At 39.4% G+C, this 20,012-nt stretch overlaps 1 protein-coding gene across 6 annotated transcripts in view; it reads right to left on the reverse strand.

Annotated features, from left to right (window-relative positions):
- ESYT2 (extended synaptotagmin 2) overlaps positions 1-20,012 on the reverse strand; it is a 97,253-nt gene that overhangs the window by 69,090 nt on the left and 8,151 nt on the right. The window contains exon 1 of one of the 6 annotated variants that reach the window (XM_087433826.1): positions 16,499-17,511. The exons of 4 other annotated variants lie outside the window; for them this stretch is intronic. In XM_087433826.1, coding sequence (XP_087289952.1) covers positions 16,499-16,552 — 54 coding nt within the window. In that variant the 5' untranslated portion in view covers positions 16,553-17,511. Of the gene's footprint in view, positions 1-11,518; positions 11,601-16,498; positions 17,512-20,012 lie in introns of those variants that run through there. One more of the 6 variants, XM_087433830.1, reaches the window with a different exon arrangement.

Genomic DNA, 20,012 nt, shown 5'->3' on the forward strand with positions numbered 1-20,012 from the left:
TCAGTCCACAGAGCCCACCAAGCTCTCTGTAGGCACGCTCCAATCAAAGAGTAAAGCTTGAAACTCAGGGTATATGCCTTAAATTGTATGAGGTACTGAGTAACAGCCACAAGTAGAACATTCTGTGTTTAATAGTGATCTATTTATCTAGACTCTAGAGGTTAAATATACTACAAGTCCTGAAACAGCTGAGAGCAAAGTTCAGCAAACACCATAGCAATTCACAATAAACCACTGTTACCAGACCCAGTATCTCTCCCAAGACTAAGAAGAGATCCATTTAAAGACTGGTTTTACCTAACATTCACACTCCTTCACATGAAAGGGCTGTGATAATTAAGAAGTAATGACAAAATTCTGTATACGTTCACCCTGTGACCAAGCAATCTCATTTTCTAAGAGTCTATCATAAAAACAGACTAGCAAAAATATGAGATGATATATATTACAGCACTACCTGTAATAGCAAAGACCAGAAACAACCCAAACAGCCATCAACAGCAGCCTGGTTAAATAAACTATTGTGTATCCACACGATGATGTACTATGCAGCTAAAAAAGGAATGAGGAAGACTTCCATAATAATAATTTCCAGAATTATTTGAATAATTGCTATGGATATATTTTCAGGATGGAATATGGAATACTATGGAATAATTTTCAGCATCTATTTGTAAGCGAAAATACAAGATGGAGAAAAGCATGTACAATCAGCTACCATTTATCTCAGAAGGAGGGGAGGGGAGACTGTGTGTGTGTGTGTGTGTGTGTGTGTGTGTGTGTGTGTGTGTCTATATGCTTAGAATTTTTTTTAAATAAAAAATTAACAAAAACTTTAAAAAACATACCTTGGGGAAGGAGAGGACAGGGTAGATGACACAAGTATATAAGATAAATTAGGCAATGGAATCAAGTCAATCCTACACTCACATTAACTTCCACTTAATGACACCACCATACATCTGTAGAATGCTCTTTTCCTTTCAAGGAACAAGCAATCTATTATCTCACTCAGTCATCACTATGACCACATGCATAGGTAGAGCAGGCATATCCCCTTTTGCTTACGAGGACATCAAAACTTAAATAAATTAAAGCGGTTTGCCTAGAGTTATACAACCAGAGTCAAGGCCAAACCCGTACCTCCTGCTTCCAAGTCCAATTCAAAATCATCAGGCTATTTAAATGGTCCCTTTTCTATCTTCCCAGCATCAGAGAATTCCTATTGACACAGAACAAGTTACGTAATTCACTAATTGGGCCAGTAAGTATTAGTCCCTATATTTTCCAGTCAGTATCTAGTACCAAATTCATATTTGCAAATACCATCAAATGAACTTCTATTTTCTATTCAAGTTTTCAGAAATTACTATGTTTGGTAATATAAGATGTTGCCAGATTTCCCAATCAATAAAAATTTATTAATAGAGGCCACATATTCTTAAAAATATTGTATGCATATGTGTGTGTTATACAAACATGTATTTTCATATATCTTTTACGTGTTTATAAGCGCACAGAAAAATGTTTGCAAGAATATATATTGAGGCCCGGCCCCGTGGCTTAGTGGTTAAGTGAGCACGCTCCGCTGCTGGCAGTCCGGCTTCGGATCCCGGGCGAGCACAGACGCACTGCTTCTCCGGCCATGCTGAGGCCGCGTCCCATATACAGCAACTACAAGGATGTGCAGCTATGACATACAACTATCTACTGGGGCTTTGGGGGAAAAAAAATAAATAAATAAAATTATTAAAAAAAAAAGAATATATATTGAACTAGTGTAACAAGGAGGAGAATGAGGCTTATAACATTTTCCTCTATATATTTCTACATATTCAAATTTATTATAAGAAGTATAAACTACTTTTCTAATTACCATTGTAATTTAAGATTAAAATTAAGAATTTTTCTAACAAAATTAAGAATTTTCTATTTTTTAATAAACTCTAAAATTATGTGAAAATAGAATTTCATAAATTAAATCATACTTTAATTACATTAGAAAGAATGATACTTAGAAATAAGACTTCTTGTCCTAGCCAGAGCAATCAGGCAAGAAAAAGAAATAAAAGGGATCCAAATTGGAAAGGAAGAAGGGAAACTCTCACTGTTTGCAGATGACATGATTTTATATATAGAAAACCCTAAAGAATCCACCAAAAAACTTTTAGAAGTAATAAATGAATACGGTAAAGTTGCAGGATACAAAATCAACATACAAAACTCAGTTGCATTTCTATACAACGAAGTAGCAGAAAGAGAAATTAAGAATACAATCTCATTTACAATTGCAACAAAAAGAATAAAATACCTAGGAATAAACTTAACCAAAGAGGTGAAAGATCTGTACACCGAAAACTATAAAACATTGCTGAAAGAAAGTGAATACAAAAAGAAATGGAAAGATATTCCGTGCTCTTGGATTGGAAGAATTAACATAGTTAAGATGTCCATACTTCCTAAAGCCATCTATAGATTTAATGCAATCCCTATCAAAGTTCCAAGAACAGTTTTCACAGAAATAGAACAAAGAATCCTAAAATTCATATGGAACAACAAAAGACCCCGAATAGCTAAAGGAATCCCGAGAAAAAAGAACAAAGCTGGAGGTATCACACTCCCTGACTTCAAAATATACTACAAAGCTACAGTAACCAAAACAGCATGGTACTGGCACAAAAACAGACACACAGATCAATGGAATAGAATCAAAAGCCCAGAAATAAACCCACACATCTATGGACAGCTAATCTTCGACAAAGGAGCCAAGAACATACAAGGGAGAAAAGAAAGTCTCTTCAACAAATGGTGTTGGGAAAACTGGATAGCCACAAGCAAAAAAATGAAAGTAGACCCTTACCTTACACCATACACAAAAATTAACTCCAAATGGATTAAAGACTTGAATGTAAGACCTCAAACTATGAAACTTCTAGAAGAAAACATAGGCAGCACGCTCTTCAACATCAGTCTTAGCAACATATTTTCAAGCACCATGTCTGACCGGGCAAGAGAAACAATAGAAAAAATAAACAAATGGGACTACATCAAACTAAAAAGCTTCTGCACAGCAAAGGAAACCATCAACAAAACGAAAAGACAACCTAACAATTGGGAGAAGATATTTGCAAACCATACATCTGATAAGGGGTTAATCTCCAAAATATATAAAGAACTCATGCATCTCAACAACAAAAAAACTAACAACCCAATTAAAAAATGGGAAAAAGACCTGAACAGACATTTCTCCAAAGAAGATATACAGATGGCCAAGAGACACATGAAAAGATGTTCAAAATCATTAACTATCAGGGAAATGCAAATCAAAACTACAATGAGATATCACCTCACGCCAGTCAGAATGGCTATAATTAACAAGACAGGAAACAACATGTGTTGGAGAGGATGTGGAGAGAAGGGAACTCTCACACACTGCTGGTGGGAGTGCAAACTGGTGCAGCCACTATGGAAAACAGTATGGAGATTCCTCAAAAAATTAAGGATAGAACTACCATATGATCCAGCTATTCCACTGCTGGGTATTTATCCAAAGAACTTGAAAACACCAATGCGTAAAGATACATGCACCCCTGTGTTCATTGCAGCGTTATTCATAATAGCCAAGACTTGGAAGCAACCTAAGTGCCCACCAAGGGACGAGTGGATAAAGAAGATGTGGTATATATACACAATGGAATACTACTCGGCCATAAGAAACGATGAAATCCAGCCATTTGTGACAACATGGATGGACATTGAGGGTATTATGCAAAGAGAAATAAGTCAGAGGGACAAGGTCAAATACCGTATGATTTCCCTCATTAAGTAGTAGATAATAACAACAACAAACAAACACATAGAGACAGAGACTGGATTGGTGGTTACCAGAGGGGAAGGGGGGAGGGAGGAGGGTGAAAGGGATAATTCGGCACAAGTGTGTGGTGATGGGTTGTAGTTAGTATTTGGGTGGTGAACATGATGTAATCTATGCAGAAATAGAAGTATAATGATGTACACCTGAAACTTATACAATGTTAGAAACCAATGTTAGTGCAATAAACAAAAAATTTAAAAAAAAAGCATAATCCTAACCCTAAACCTACCCCTGCTCCTAACCCTAACCCTATGAAAAAAAAAAAAAAAAAAGATGTTCAGCTTTTTATTTTTGTATTTTAATCTCCAGGGTCCTTTTCTTATTCTCCGATTAATCTTTTCTATAGCAACCTATATATGTGTATATGTGTATATTCAATATTCTCTTGATTCTGTCTTGGAATATTAATTAAAATTCTATTTAAAAAAAAAAGAAATAAGACGTCTTACAACGTAAGTAATCTACTCCAAATTTGATTAGAAAAAAAATTTTCCTATGACACCAAGTTTTAAAGGCAAAGTGTAATTATGTTGAGCCAAACGCTTTACTGTTTAAATATGACAAAATGACTCCTGTAAAAAATGTTTCAAAATGAAAACATCTGCCTTCTCTAAATTATTTTATTTTTCTAAGTTCACTGATATTTCTCAAATTAGGCTGCCAGTGTGCTAGTAAATTCCTATCCATCTTATCATACTTAAAGCCAGGGTAATGCCATAAAGCTGTTGTTTCTCTCTTGCCAATCACCTAGAGAATTTAAACTTATGTAATAATAAAGCTCACCATCACATACCAGAACAGAAATACAGTTTGGTGTGAATTTTGATTCTGTTACTGCATTTATCTCACTGTGCTATTCCTTAATCTAATGCACATGGGTAGATTGCTCTTTTTAAAGAACAGGCTGAAGAAACCATTTTTTGAGCAGTTACTTGGGTCTGGCTCTCTGTCCAGAGTAAGGGATATGATGCAGAATTATACACGCTCCTGTCCTTAGGAAGCTCATGACTGGTGGAATGGACCGGCATGGAGAGGTATGACCGCTAGCCTGGGAGGGAAGGACAATGGGGGCAGCGGTGGGGGTGGTGGCATTCTGATGCTGCCTGGAAGAATCTAAAAGAGGATATTCTAAGCAAAAATAATGGCATATGCAATTTACTCCAGGTGGATTAGGAGATGGGAGGAACGGCAAATGATGAAACTGAAAAATCAGGTCAGGACCAGCCTGAAATGCTTTCTGTGCCACACAAAGGAGTGTTGATTTTATTCTACAGGCAACAGGTCAACACTGGAGTTTTCAGTAGAGAAATGATGTAAGGTTAGTATTTGAGGACGTATTTTGCAATACCACCATTTATCCTGGAACTACCAGAGAAGAGAGGGCAGAGAAACCCACCTGCACTAACAAGCTTTCAATAGAGGGAAGTGGCTCACACTGCTGACATTTATACAAGGGGAGGTTGGAAAGCCAAGCCCTCTCCTAGCAGTAGAATCCCAAGGCATTCAACGGTTCTGAGGTTTCTTAATTTACAAGTGATTATTTCCAAGTGCCCAAAAGAAGAATATATCAAAATTGAAGAAAGTAAATATGTTACCCAATTTTAATTCTGTTCACTAAGTTAAAAATTTGCTTCTCACTAATACATATTCATAAACATTTGCTTATGTTCCACAAAACAGAATTCAAAGTAGCAAAAACATTGCGGAGAAAGACTGCGATATGCAGGGAAAATAGAAAACACGTTCCTAAATCATATAGGAATGCATGAACACATATCATTTGGTTTGAAATCATTTTTCAACTAAGAAAAAAACCAAAAAACCACACAAATCTCCTTTATAAGTCCAAATATAAAAGAAGTTTTCATATTTATTACTTATATTATCTCTACACACTAGAAATAATCATTGCATGATTACTCAAGTTTGATTATATTTAGCAGTTGACACTACCCAAGAAATCGCTTTTTAATCTTATCTTTAAAAAGAAGAGACATATTTTGGGTCCTATGATGTTGATATTACCAAAGTTGTTTTGTTTAGAAAAAATTAAACCAAATATACAAAAACAGAACATTAACTGTATGTCAGGAACTCTATATACAGTACCTTGTTTAATCCTCACAACAACCGTTTGAACAATTAATGGCTTCATCTAACACATAACAAAACAGACTCACGGAGGATAACTAATTTGTCACAAGTCACAGGGGAAATAATTGGACTAGAGGGCGGAGACCCAGACCCAGACCCAGAGGGCTCTGAAGTCCCTGTTACATATTGCTGAAGTATAAAGGATGGAACAAATTCATACACAGCTAAAATTTTCTAATTAAATCATATTTTTTCCCATTTCTGAACATTATAAAAACTATATGGGATAACGTTTAAAATACAAGTTAAATAGAAGGACTGTCTTTCTTCAAACAGCACTCCTCTTGAGGACAATGTTAACAGTTAACACTTGCGTGGGACTCCACTGTTCAATGCCCACACAGGACTGAGCACCTGAACTACACAAAAGTACAGCAGGCACTTCACAGGCAGTGTGCGGAGTCCTTTTAAAACTCCGCAGCATTGAAACATGCAGTTTAATTAATGCTGTCAACTCACTCCTTTATTAATACTGATTTCATATCTTTAAGTAAAATTCAAAGATAAACAGATAAAATGATTCCATCAGAAACCAAATGTAGGGGCTGGCCCAGTGGCGTAGTGGTTAAGTTCGCATGCTCTGCTTCAGCAGCCCGGGGTTTGCAGGTTCAGATCCCGGGGGTGGACCTACGCACTACTTAATCAAGCCATGCTGTGGCAGCATCCCACATGTAAAGTACAGGAAGATGGGCATAGATGTTAGCCCAGGGCCAATCTTCCACAGCAAAAAGAGGAGCACTGGCAACAGACGTTAGTGCAGGGCCAATCTTCCTCACCAAAAAAAAAAAAAAAAGAAGAAGAAGAAAGAAACCAAATGTCATTAAATTTTAAATAGTAAACTGGCTAATCAAGTTCATTTATTCATATTCTTCCTCATTCCAAGAAGGATTTGAGCTTCGCTCATTTCTGCATAGTCCTTTAGGTACTATCTCAAAAACAAAAACAACCCAACACCAAAATTTTTATTTGGAGCAATGATTGGTTCCAGTGGAAGAATTCTGTCACCGTCTTTGGTGGAATGAAGGAGGAATCCAATTCATTTGGTACAGCAGTTCTTGAATGTTCCCTGGGAGTCTGGGGTCAGGTTCCAACCAGCTCAACCTTGCCTGTCAGCAGGGTGCAAGGCCCTTCAGGCTCTCGGGGCTCTACCTCACCAGCCACCCAGTAAACCTGAGTGACTGTCACCCACTCGTTGTCAATCCAAAAACACCAACCTTCCTACACCACGCAATGAGTTCTATATAAGTCTACAAATTGAAAAGATCTAAACAGGAGTTTTGTTTCCTTGTCTAAAATTAACACTTACATCTCAAAAACTAAGCATAGATGAGGCAAGACTAGGACATGAGAACCATAAGTCCTAAGAAAACGTGAAATGCCTGTACTTTATTAGTTATATCACAAGACAAACTCTGTTTTCAGGAAACCTTTAAGCAATCAAAACATACCTTTGCCTGTAAGTATGTTGTACACTGCAGTTTACATATGCAGAACTGACTTGCATTCAGAGTTCACAGGCTGGAGAGATACTAACTAAAAATCTTCAAATGTTGAATACTGTTTGGTCTGCACGTGGATTAGTCTTAAAATCAATGCAAATGGGAAAAAGACTTGCAGAAAGTTAAAACTGCCCAGAAAAATTGTGGTTCACACAGAAATCAAACAAAGGGAATCCAAGGTTCCAACAACTAGAAGGACTTCCTGGAGAACGCAGGATTTGGGAACCACAGGACACCACTGCAAGACAGCGTTCAGAAATCACTCTCACTCTCTTGACCTTGGATCAATCGGACAGCGACAGTTCTCTAAATCAGTGCTTTCCAATTATGCCAGACACAGAGAACAATGTGTGAATGGCCTGCAGAAACAAACTGGAGGGGACCTGAGAACATCTGTATGGGGCCCGGAGAAAAACTCATTACAATTTCTTCATATGATGTAATTATGATGAGGAAAAAAAGCATTAGAGACAATATTAAATACTGACATTGGACAAAACTTCCAAAAAAAAAGATTTAAAAAATTTTAAACTTTAAGCCATCAGTATCTTGCAGCGTACATGTTACCTTTTTGTGGCACACTGATGGGGGAGCTCTGCACATTCCTACAGACTTGCTGTTGAGCATATCAGGAGACAATGACTCAAACGTAAATTGGTACCAACATAAATTTGTGCCCTAGATCTTTTTAAACTTCTTTATCCATTTCCCACAAGGGCTATTATAAACCATCTCTGTCTTTCCTCACCAATGTCCAATTCCAGTCTGCTCCTCTCCTATCGCCAGAGGCTCAGTATGCATGGAAATTGGAAAAATAGAATCAAGAAATTTTAATATAATATTTTTTCTAAGATTCTGGGATGCTTTCTCCAAATAGCTTCTTCTATAAAGAAGACAGTATTCAAGGTCAAAAAGGTGAGAAGAGTGGCTCTCTCAGAACCTCTGTCAATTCTGTAATAAAATGTTAACAGTATGGTCAAATTACTCCTTTGGATAATAAAAAGAAACTGCATAAAATAACTGGGTTTATCTATTTCTAGTCTACATAAAAAGTAGGGAACCAATTTAATTCATACAGTAAATAAATCAATTAATCTTTTTCAAAGTCCACAGTTATAATTTTCTCAGTGGTTTGTGTCATCTTCTTGTGGTCTTGGATAACTGTGTAACAGTGAGATTCAGTACACCAAAAAGAACAATACAGTGCAAAGACATTAAAATGCAATGACACTGCTGGAAAATCCATCTGTTTAAAGCCTTTTCCTACCAGAAAACATTTTCAAAATTCTCTCTTACATGGTTTTTATGTGAGAAATTTCACTAGGGAATCTGGAGAAGCACTAATATTTCTGCATCTTTCCCTGAGACACAGGTAGTGACCACAATCACACCTTTATATGCTCAACACAAATCTAGAGTAGGGGAAATCTGCTGCTTTCTTCTGTCATCTCAAATTCTAACAGTTCGAAATAAGAGCTGGCTGCTGACAAAAGGAAAGCCGGCTGAAGACACAGGAGAGCCACAGCTCGGGCCAAACATCAGCTCCATGGACGTGAGGCTCTTCTTGGCTCTAGAAACAGCAGAGGTGGCAGAGAGGGGAAGTATTTATGTACCACTGTGGACAAATGCTTGTTTAAATTTGATATTTTGAAAAAATTTGGTTTTCTATCTTCAATAATAATACTATTTCTTTGTTATATGAATGACCACTAGTTATTTTTGTAGATTGGGAAACAGTAAAATAAAAATTAAGAAGCTAAGTTCATTCCAGCATACTTTCTATAACTAACAAAGCTGTCTAAGTTATTTGAAAAGTAATTCTTATTTCTAATAATTCACTAAAAGCACGTACACTTTAAAGGAATTTTACTATGAGGCCTTCTGTAATTTCATATAATATATCTGCTATGTTAGATACTATTCATCCATCCATTTACTTTTGAAGGGGGCCTTAAGTTTCAGTGCATGCATAGAAGGTCAGGAAAATTTAAGCCAGGACTAACATTCAATGGCAGAGCAAAAACAGGGACACTTTGGGGCTGGCCCCATGGCGTAGTGGTTAAGTGCGTGCGCTCCGCTGCCGGCAGCCAGGGTTCAGATCCCCGGCACGCACCGACGCACTGCTTGTCAGCCCATACTGGGGCAGCGTCCCATATAAAGTGGAAGAAGATGGGCACAGATGTTAGCCCAGGGCCAGTCTTCCTCAGCAAAAAAAAAAAAAAAAAAAGAGGATTGGCATAGGTGTTAGCTCAGGGCTGATCTTCCTCACAAAAAAAAAAACAGGGACACTTCATAACTTCTATCCACGAGGACAATTAGATAAGCCTTCATCAAAATACTAATGTCAAGAGACTTAGTTAATGCCTTACATATAGATGCATGTCTATGGATATTTTTCAGACTTGAAGTATATTTTAACAAAATTCTAAAGTAATTTAGACACTGTTCCTGTAACTGCTCAAAGAAAGAAAAATCATACAAGTAAATCTTTTGACAATCTTGATTTAAAGTTGAGGTTTTGGGATGAGTTACATCAATCTTGCAAATTAAAATGAGTCCAAGAATAGGAAGCACGTCTTCTCTTCTTTACCAAAACACGTAAAACAATCCGGTTGTTTTTTATTTTAAATTTAAATCAAATGCTACTATTCAAATTTATATGCTTATGTTTTGACTGGAATGGACTAGAAGATAGATATGTAATTGTCACACTGAATTAACTGCACATGCACTATGTGAAATCAATCCAGCTTTGTTCTACTATAAAAAAAAAGAAACTATATGAGACTGTGAAGTTGGGGTTAAAATCCTCTAGAATTATAGAACTGACAGGAATACCCAACATTTACATGGATTCAGAAGTCATATTATGTTTGAAATTTTACTGTGATTTTTCATTTTCAAGAAATAGGTTTATGCTATTTCTAAAAGCTTAATTTTATTCTCACACAGATAGTAAATATCTTAAGAGTCATGAGAATGAAGTCAGACAAATTTACCAACCTAAAATCTACTTGTTTTCTCCTTTTATTCCTTTATTTGTATACAGTGAAGAACAGTAGATAATCAGGCACTTGAAAATATCAGGATTTTTTTTCTAAATATAATCATTTATCTTTATTGGATGTTTGAGACCAAGATTCTGGTACATCCCCCATTATGCTGGTTTGTCATTAACTGTGATCATGCAATACAGAAATATCTTTTTTTTTTTTTTTTTAGGTGAGGGAGATCAGCCCTGAGCTAACATCCGTGCTAATCCTCCTCTTTTTGCTGAGGAAGACCGGCTCTGAGCTAACATCTATTGCCAATCCTCCTCCTTCTTTTCTTCCCCAAAGCCCCAGTAGATAGTTGTATGTCACAGTTGCACATCCTTCTAGTTGCTGTATGTGACACGGCCTCAGCATGGCCGGAGAGGCGGTGCATCGGTGCACGCCCAGGATTCCAACCCGGGCCGCCAGTAGCGGAGCGCACGCACTTAACCGCTAAGCCACGGGGCCAGCCCCAGAAATATCTTTAAAAAAACCCTTCAGTTTTGGTGTTACAGTGATAATCCAGGGAGAAATTTCATGGCTTACTCTATCAATCTTTGTTTTCCATACAAGAGACTGAATAATGACAGGGAATCTCAGTGAAAAAAATTACAAAAATTTTTGCACATCTCTTGGTCAAATCCTAGGCTCTCTTCAATTCTTCCTAGAAAATCCACTAGTTATTCACCATATATGCATAACTATATACAGAAATCAATAATTAGATCATAAGATCGCCCTCAAGGATTTCTTTTCTTCTTTTTTTTTTAAAACAATTGCAAAAAAGCACAGAAAGGCCCTTGTGTGCACTTTACCCAGTTTCCCCCAATGGTTACATCTTACACAACTACAGTACATCATCACGACCAGGAGATGGACACGGTATCGACCATCTATCAATTTACCATCTATTTATCAATCATCTATCGTCTCTCATTTTCTATCCTCTATCTACCTACCATCTCTCTCTGTCATCTATTGCACAGGTAGTCAAGGTCACAAAGACTACACGCTGTCTGATTCCACCGACATGGGATGTCCAGAACGGCGATATCTATAGGGACAGAAAGTGCATCAGTGGTTGCCTAGGGCTGGCAGGAGGAATGTAGAGGGAATGGGGAATGAGTACCGGTGGGTAAAGAGTTTCTTTAAGGGAGGACAAAAATGTTCTAAAATTAGATTTTGGTGATGGTTACACAATCCTGTGAATATACTGAAAAACATTGAATTGTATATTTTTAATGCCTGAACTATATGGTATGTGAATTATATCTCAATATAGCTGTTAATAAATAAAAGGGGAATGAGGAGACTGATCTCTAAAACACATGCTGCGTTACTACACTTCATTTATTTTAATCAGATATTTCCCAAAATAATAAGAGAACCAAATAAGTAACTCCAGAGGCCTGGAGGTGAACTAGATGCCTGATTCAGAGTTCCTTGTAAGTGGACTGACCGACAAACAAGGACACCTCAGTGATCCATTTCCCTCAGAGGGCACCTGGTCCACTCACTGACGAAGGAGGAGCCAGTATGGGCCACAAGTTATTTTCAAAGTTAGTTAAAAACCTGCACATATATCAGAACTGAAATATTTGGTGAGGCCATAAAGATACACGAATAAATTGCTTTATTACACGACATACTGTATATGTAACAACCAACGCTTATATTTCCCTACTACAACCTACTCCTTCACTCCCAATCTCTTCTACCCTATAAAAAATTCACTTCCCACTTTAAAGCGGTTTCTTGCCCACTGTGCCTTATCTACGCTACTCTGCTTGCCCCCTCCCCCCATTTAAGGGCCAACTCCTGGCTCATTTTTTGTTTTATTTTTAAGCGCTTGCAGGGACCCGACAGATCAATTACTACACTTCCTTACCATTTTGCAGATGAAGAATCCGAGCCCCAGAAGGTCGGTGCTGGCCAGCAGCCACAGAGCGGGGGTGGCCGCAATGAAGAATGGCCTTGGACCCTGAGTCCAGATCTAGGGCTGCACCAGGGGAGCTCCCCTGGGGCCTTGATGCAGTGCTGGGCTGAACTGTCCTGTGGGGCAGTCAGATTCCCCGCCCCCCCCTTACACAGGAAGGGGGCTGTTGTGAAAGTTTTAAATTTTTCAAAACTTTTTTTTCTCCTCTAATTATAACTAACAGTCTCAGTGTTTTCAGCCTGTCCTTCTCCTGAGGCTATAAAGTGTAAAATAAATGAAACAGATAGTACTCACCACTCATAAAAAGATGAGTTCACTAAATGGTCATGTCGAACAGGTACTTGCAGAGTTTACCTGACTCATCAGGTGCCATTTCACAGGCAAAATAAGTGAAGCCCAAACTGGAATTTTTCTATAGCTGTTTACTTCAAGCTCCATTGCTTAAAATTTAGAAGTCACCTCACACTCTGTGCTAACAGTACTTTCCTTAAAAAAAAAAAAAAAAAAAAGAAACCCACAAAAACGTAAAATATTTGCCCAGGGAAACATTTTGAAATAAAATTATACAAGTAAAACTTGACACCTGACCTTTTTCTCCTAAATCTATCTCCCCATCCCCTTTCCAAAGTGCACATTTCAACAACAGAAAACATTTTTTCTTTTAACTTTCAGAGGCAATATATTAGGCGTTCACAAATCTATTTTTCCCTATAAATAACACTGGTTTCCAACTATGACAACCCGAGTACCCTGCAGCAGACCAATTCTGCTGAGAACAGTTAAAAAAGCCTGATGAAACACACTCACACTCTCACACACCCACATGCTCACACACACCCCGAAACACTGGAAAGCTGCCAAGGCATGGAGGACTAGAGGGGCTGAAATGTGACGGAGAAGGCACTACCGAGTGGAGGATCGACACTGTAGCTGTTCTCCCCCAGGGGTGTGCTACAAGAGGTTGAGAAATCCAGAGAAATGTGGCTGAGAAGCAGAGAAGCCAACCAAGTTTACAGAATCTCACGAGACCAGAAAGACGAGAGCTGGAGTGTGGGACAACTGAGCAACCAGGACCTGTGTGAGGGGCCAAGCGCCCTGAGAGGGAGGGGAAAGGAAGGGAGCTGACTTTCACAACGTTAACCTGGAGGTATTTGCCCAGCTCTCAGGCTACTTAGGGCGGGTAGCTAGCCTCAAAAAAGCAAGATAGAGCTTTTGGCAGGCTCCTCGTATTGAGAAAGCATAACTTGGACTTTGAGATCGATCAAGGAGGGACTTAGTCAACACTGTAGGTCTTCACTCACAACCTTTGGAGGGCTACACTCTAAGAGTAGGTGAAACAAGACTAGACACAGCTTTTTCCCACAACCCACCTGCAGGCCAACTCAAAACCTTACTGGATTAAGGTAATTTTCACATAATCATGTGAAGGTGATATTAGTTATCAGGGAAATGCAATCAAACTCACAATGAGATACCACTTCACATCCACTAGGATGCCTATAATCAAAAAAACTAAAAATAACAAGTGTTGGCAAGCATGTGGAGGAAAGAGAACCTTCTTACATTGCTGGTGAGACTGTAAAATATTCCTACTATTGTGGAAAACAGTTTGGCAGTTCCTCAAAAATTTAAACCCAGCAATTCCACTTCTAGGTATATTCCCCCCAAAACTGAAAACAGGTATTCAAACAAAAATTTGTACACAAATGTTCACAGCATTATTCACAATGGCCAAAAGATAGAAACAACCCAAATTTTTATCAAAGGATGAACAGATAAACAAATTGTGGTATATCCATACAATGGAATATTATTTAGCCATAAAAAGAAAGGAGTTATGCTACAGGGTACAACCTTGAAAATATTATGCTAAGTGAAATAAACCAGGCACAAAAGGTCACGTATGATTTCATTTATATGAAATGTCCAGAACAGGTAAAATCAGAGACAGAAAGCAGATTAATGGTTGCATGGGCAGGGGAAAGGAGGAATAGGGAGTGACTGCTAATGGGCACAGGGTTTCTTTTGGGGTGATGAAAATGTTTTGGGACTAGATAGAAGTGATGATTGCACAACGCTATGAAGGTACTAAATGACACTTAATTGTACATTTTAAAATAGTTAATTTTATGTTATTTGGACTTTATTGTAATAAAAATAAAGGAAAGAAATGAGCTATCAAACCACGAGAAGACATGGAGGAACCTTAAATGTATACCGCTAAGTGAAAGAAGCCAATCTGCAAAGGCAACACACTGTATGATTCCAACTATCTGACATTCTGGAGAAGGCAAAACTATAGACGGTAAAAAGATCAGTAACCACTCAGGGGTTTTGGGGTGAGGGGAAGGGAGGGAAGAATAGTGGGATTTTTAGGGCACAGGGAATTTTTAGGGCAGTGAAACCATTCTACAAAACAAGGAGAGACTCCTAATGTAAACTTGTGGACTTTAGTTAATAATGTATCAACATTGTTTCAATAATTCTAACAAATGTACCACACTAATGCCAAGATGTTAATAATACATATAAGAAACTATACGCCAGGAGGGATATGGGAACTCTCTATTATCTGTTCAATTTTTCTGTAAACAAACACAAATTGAGAAAATTTGTTGCTGGCCGACTTGTTCTAAAAGAAATATTAAAGTGAGTTCTTCAGGCAGGAGGCAAATGATCCCAGACAAAAAGCTGGAAATGTAAGAAGGAAACAAAGATCAAGAAAGAGCATTTCTATTACTTGTCCTAATTACTCACATAGATCAAAAACATTTAAAATATATACCACTGTCCAGTTGTTACCCCTAATTTAACAATTAAGAATGCCAACGCTGGGGCCGGCCCGGTGGCGCAAGCGGTTAAGTGCGCGCACTCCGCTGCGGCGGCCCGGGGTTCGCTGGTTCGGATCCCGGGCGCGCACCGACGCACTGCTTGGCAAGCCATGCTGTGGCGGCGTCCCATATAAAGTGGAGGAAGATGGGCACGGATGTTAGCCCAGGGCCGTCTTCCTCAGCAAAAAAAAAAAAAAAGAGGAGGATTGGCAGATGTTAGCACAGGGCTGACCTCCTCACAAAAAAACAAAGAATGCCAACGCTATATAAATGGAAGGTCTAAACTTGCTACTGAGGTAGGCCATCAGTTTGGGTTAGTTTGCTCTACTGGCAGCAATGCTGCCTCCAGGTGCTGCTGCTGGCCAGGTGCTGCGGCTGGGCCCAGCTTTGGGCATGGAGAAGCAGTGCAAAGCGTATGACGGGCAGGGACACCTGACTCAGCCCAGGATCATCTCTGGTACTTCTGTGACTGCAGGTAACTGCAGAACCCCCCAGGCCTTAGCCTCCTCCTCTGAAAAGTGGAAATTATCAACATGACTAGATTAGACAATGTCTAATCCCCAGTTTCTTTTTCACCACCATAAAAAGAGCATGGAAAGCACTTCTGAATGGCACAGCAGCCAACAGACTTCCCATTCAAATTCTACCCCTGCCACTTCCAATTCTGGGACCGAAGGCAAGTCATGGAACCTCTCAAGAGTTAGCGTGGTCCCAGTTTCCTCATCTGTAAAAAGAGGATAACATGTCTGTTGTGGGGTTTAAATGACTTCTTCTACGGAGAGTGCTTAGAAGAGAACTTGCACTCAGTGAGCACTAAATGCATTAACCATTTTCCTTATTTTCCCATCCCCTGATTGCACAGAAGTATAAAGGCTCTGTCCTGGGCTGTCACTTGGTATGCTATCTACACACTCTTCCTCCATCTCCCCACGTCAAGCATGATTTCAACCACCTGTGAACTGATGGTGTTCAGATGTGTGTCGTCCCCCCCCCCCCCATCTCACCTACCAGTTGCTGGCTGCTGTTTGGATAACTCCTCTTGGAACTCCCCTAGGCTCTTTAAACTCAATGTTTTTCAAATGAAATTAATAATCTCCCATCCTTACCCCCAGGCCTCCAAACTAGTGTTCCTATTGTGTCTTTCTTGGCAAATGGCATCATCATTTCCTTACCCAGTGGTAGCGCAAGCAAGTGACCTGGGGTAATCTTTCACTTTTCCATCTCATCTCCTTTCTTCCTTCCTTCCCAGTGTGACTCCATAAGATTCAGACACTCCTTCTTTCCTCATGTGCAGATCTGGTCACCAGTCTTTGTTGTCTCGGTCCATATGGATATCACTGCCCAATTTATCTTGCTACACAGTCCTCTTCGTAAAATGGGACACATCACTCTTTTAAATGTTTTCCTAGCGTCCATCAGATCAAGCCCAAACTTCTCCACTTACACAATGTAAGGCCCTGCTTCGTGTGTTCCTCTCCTCATCTCCCAGCGCAAACAATCTGCCCCATGTAGGCCACCCTTCCTCCAACGGCTCAGTTCCTCCTTCTCCCATTTGTTTTTGCTTATTCCATCTCTGCCAGACCACACATAATTTTCAGGCACTAGGGTTACAGTGGAAAAAGGGAATAGCCAGTGTTGAATCCAAGATGGGATCAATTATAAGACACATCATCTCTTTTTATGCCACTAAGAAGGAAAGAGTGTGCTAACTAAACAATGACACACAGCTGTGAGATGAATCCGTCCAGAGACAACAAGCATAGGGGAAAGTGTCTTTCAAAACTGACAAAATACGGCTGAGTCATAATTACTATTGTTTAGCCACCATGGCTCCTGAGTATTCTAAGACATAGGGGCAGTACTGTCGGCTGAATAAGGCCCTCAAAAGATACTATCCACATCCTAATCCCTAGAACCTGTGAGTGTTGCCTTATATGGCAAAAAAAGACTTTGTAGATGTGATAAGATGCTGAGTCCAGGAGATTATCCTTGATTATCCAGGTGGGCCCTAATGCAAATCACAAGTGTCCTTATAAAAGGGAGCAGAGGGAGATTTGACACAGACAGAAAACAGGATGTGATGATGGAAGCAGCTACTGGCTTTGAAGGTGGAGGAAGGGCCAGAAGCCCAGAAATGCAGCTCCAGTAGCTGGGAAAGGACTCAGAGGGAGCAGGGCCCTGCCAACTCTGGTCTCAGCCCATAGGAACTGATTTCAGACTTTTGGCCTCCAGAATGGTAAAAGATAAACCTGCCTTGTTTTAAGCCACCAAGTTTGTGGTGTTTTGTTATAGTGGTCCTGGTGCAGGCAGCAAGCAAAGATGGGCTGTCGCGTTTCCCCTCCTGCTCCATTCACGACATCACAATCCACAGATAGTTCCTTTCAAAGTATTCTTCACACACACAGCAATGGTCACTCCTTTATTTCGCCCAAGATAAAAGCACCATCTGACTCAAGCTATTAAGTAAAATCAACACTTTCTATTAGCTACCGGATAGATTTCAAAATCTTTACTTCTGTGAAAAAGTAACTAGAAATTATATTGTCATTTTTGTTTCAGATTATATTTGGGTTTTTGGTTGTAGAAACCCAGTACTCAGACACTAACTTAGAAGTGTTAACAGGGGCCGGCCCTGTGGCTTGGTGGTTAAGTGCGCGCGCTGCAATGCTGGCGGCCCAGGCTCGGATCCCGGGTGCGCATCGAGGCACCACTTCTCCGTCCATCCTGAGGCCGAGTCCCACATGCCGCAACTAGAAGGATGTGCAGCTATGACATACAACTATCTGCTGGGGCTTTGGGGGGAAAAAATAAAATAAATAAAATCTTTAAAAAAAAAAAAAAAAGAAGTGTTAACAGATCTTATGCATTCACTTGCTAGGCATTTAAATATTTATAGTACAAATGAAATAAATTAATGATCTCAGTAGATAGTTCAACTCAAATATATATAATAACGGCAACATGGGTATTATGTAACAATTTACAAATTGGGTGTAGAAAGTCCTAACAAAACAAGCAATTAGTAGTTCACTGTTCCCAACAAGTCATTACATTTACTGAGCAAACTATACGCAAATGCACTCTACTAGACGCTATAGTGGATATAAAAAATCCTTGTCTTCAAACTCTTAACCCTATACACAATTATAAGACAAAGTACATTTAACTAAATGTTTTAACAAATATGTAAGCAAAGTTTTGTTAAAAAACAGAAAGTAAGAGAATCATTCAGATCAATAATTTTAGCAATTTGATGCTGGTATCTCAGAATGAGTGGCATACCTGAACACCAGTATAGAATATGTACTCCAGTGTAATACTTATGGCATGAAGCAAGTTGGACAATGTTCTCTTCCCACATCACCGGATTTATCTTCTACAGATCTACCTTACTCTAGAAAACCTAAAACATATCAATCTCTCAGAAGGAAACAACTCCACATCTAATACAGGTTAAATTAAACGATTACAACTGACCTAGAAATAGGATGCATATTTTAAAATCCTCATTTTAGTCACTAACCAACACTTATTCACAAGAAGAAGGAAATGAGTATTAGAATGAAAAAATCTGCAACATGATGCTGTCAAAATGTAACTAACTATGGTTATCTACTGCATCAGGGCAGCTGCTGCAAGCAGGGCGAGGAAAGATTAACCATGTCCTCCTTGGGACAGCATTTGTTTTAAGGAAGAAGCATCAAGAATGAGGGGTAGTAATATAGGCACCTTGGATATTATTTCAGGGATGTACAGAGCAAAAAGAGAGAGAAATCATAAGGAATACTTTCAAGTGTGAATAATAACAAAGCATTATGGTAAATTCTTAGCAACAACACAAAATAAACAAACGGCAGTGAAATAGAAGCAAAGAGCAGCTTCAGGTCTCATCTGCCCCCTTCCAGATGAAGCAGGGGAAAAGATGGTGAAAGGGAGCATCAGCCACTCAGATCACTAACCCAAGGGCACCACTGGCCGCCGCTGCCCTCCCAGTCCCAGCACGTCCCTCAGCCTTTCCCCATTCCAGCTTCACAACCACATCACGAGGTCAGGCTCATTTCAATGTCCATCTAATGATAAGGCAAGTGAGGTTCTAAAATGTATGACTGACTTACCCAAGTGCATAGAGTTAGGAAGGGGTCGGTCTCAGACAGGAACCCACATCTACCAGATCCAGAGCCTGCCTCACCAGTGTGCGCCTAAGCAGCAACCCTGTCATGTGTAAGACTGGTACCATGAGGGTAAGCTCACTCATCTGCCAGTGGCACACACTACTCAGTGACCAAGAGCTGCCTGATGACACTGACACTAGTCACACAGCTGGTTACTTTCAGACAAGGTCAATGACAATCCAGCGAGTCTTCTCAGCAATCTCCAAGTAGCCATCATGACACTGTGCTACACAAAGCCACTACTTCAGTTTAAAATATTCCTCCTTGGGCCGGCCCCGTGGCTTAGTAGTTAAGTGTGCACGCTCCGCTGCGGCCCGGGTTCTATCCTGGGCGCGCACCGACGCACCACTTCTTCGGCCATGCTGAGGCCGCATCCCACACACAGCAACTAGAGGGATGTGCAACTATGACATACAACTATCTACTGGGGCTTTGGGGGGAAAAAAATAAATAAATAAATTGTTTAAAATATTCCTCCTCTTAATAAACTTTAATATCCCAAGATGGTACAGAG

The sequence above is a fragment of the Ceratotherium simum genome, chromosome 1 (genome assembly GCF_057802395.1).
Source record: "Ceratotherium simum simum isolate JZ-2026a chromosome 1, ASM5780239v1, whole genome shotgun sequence".
Classification (NCBI taxonomy): Eukaryota; Metazoa; Chordata; class Mammalia; order Perissodactyla; family Rhinocerotidae; genus Ceratotherium; species Ceratotherium simum.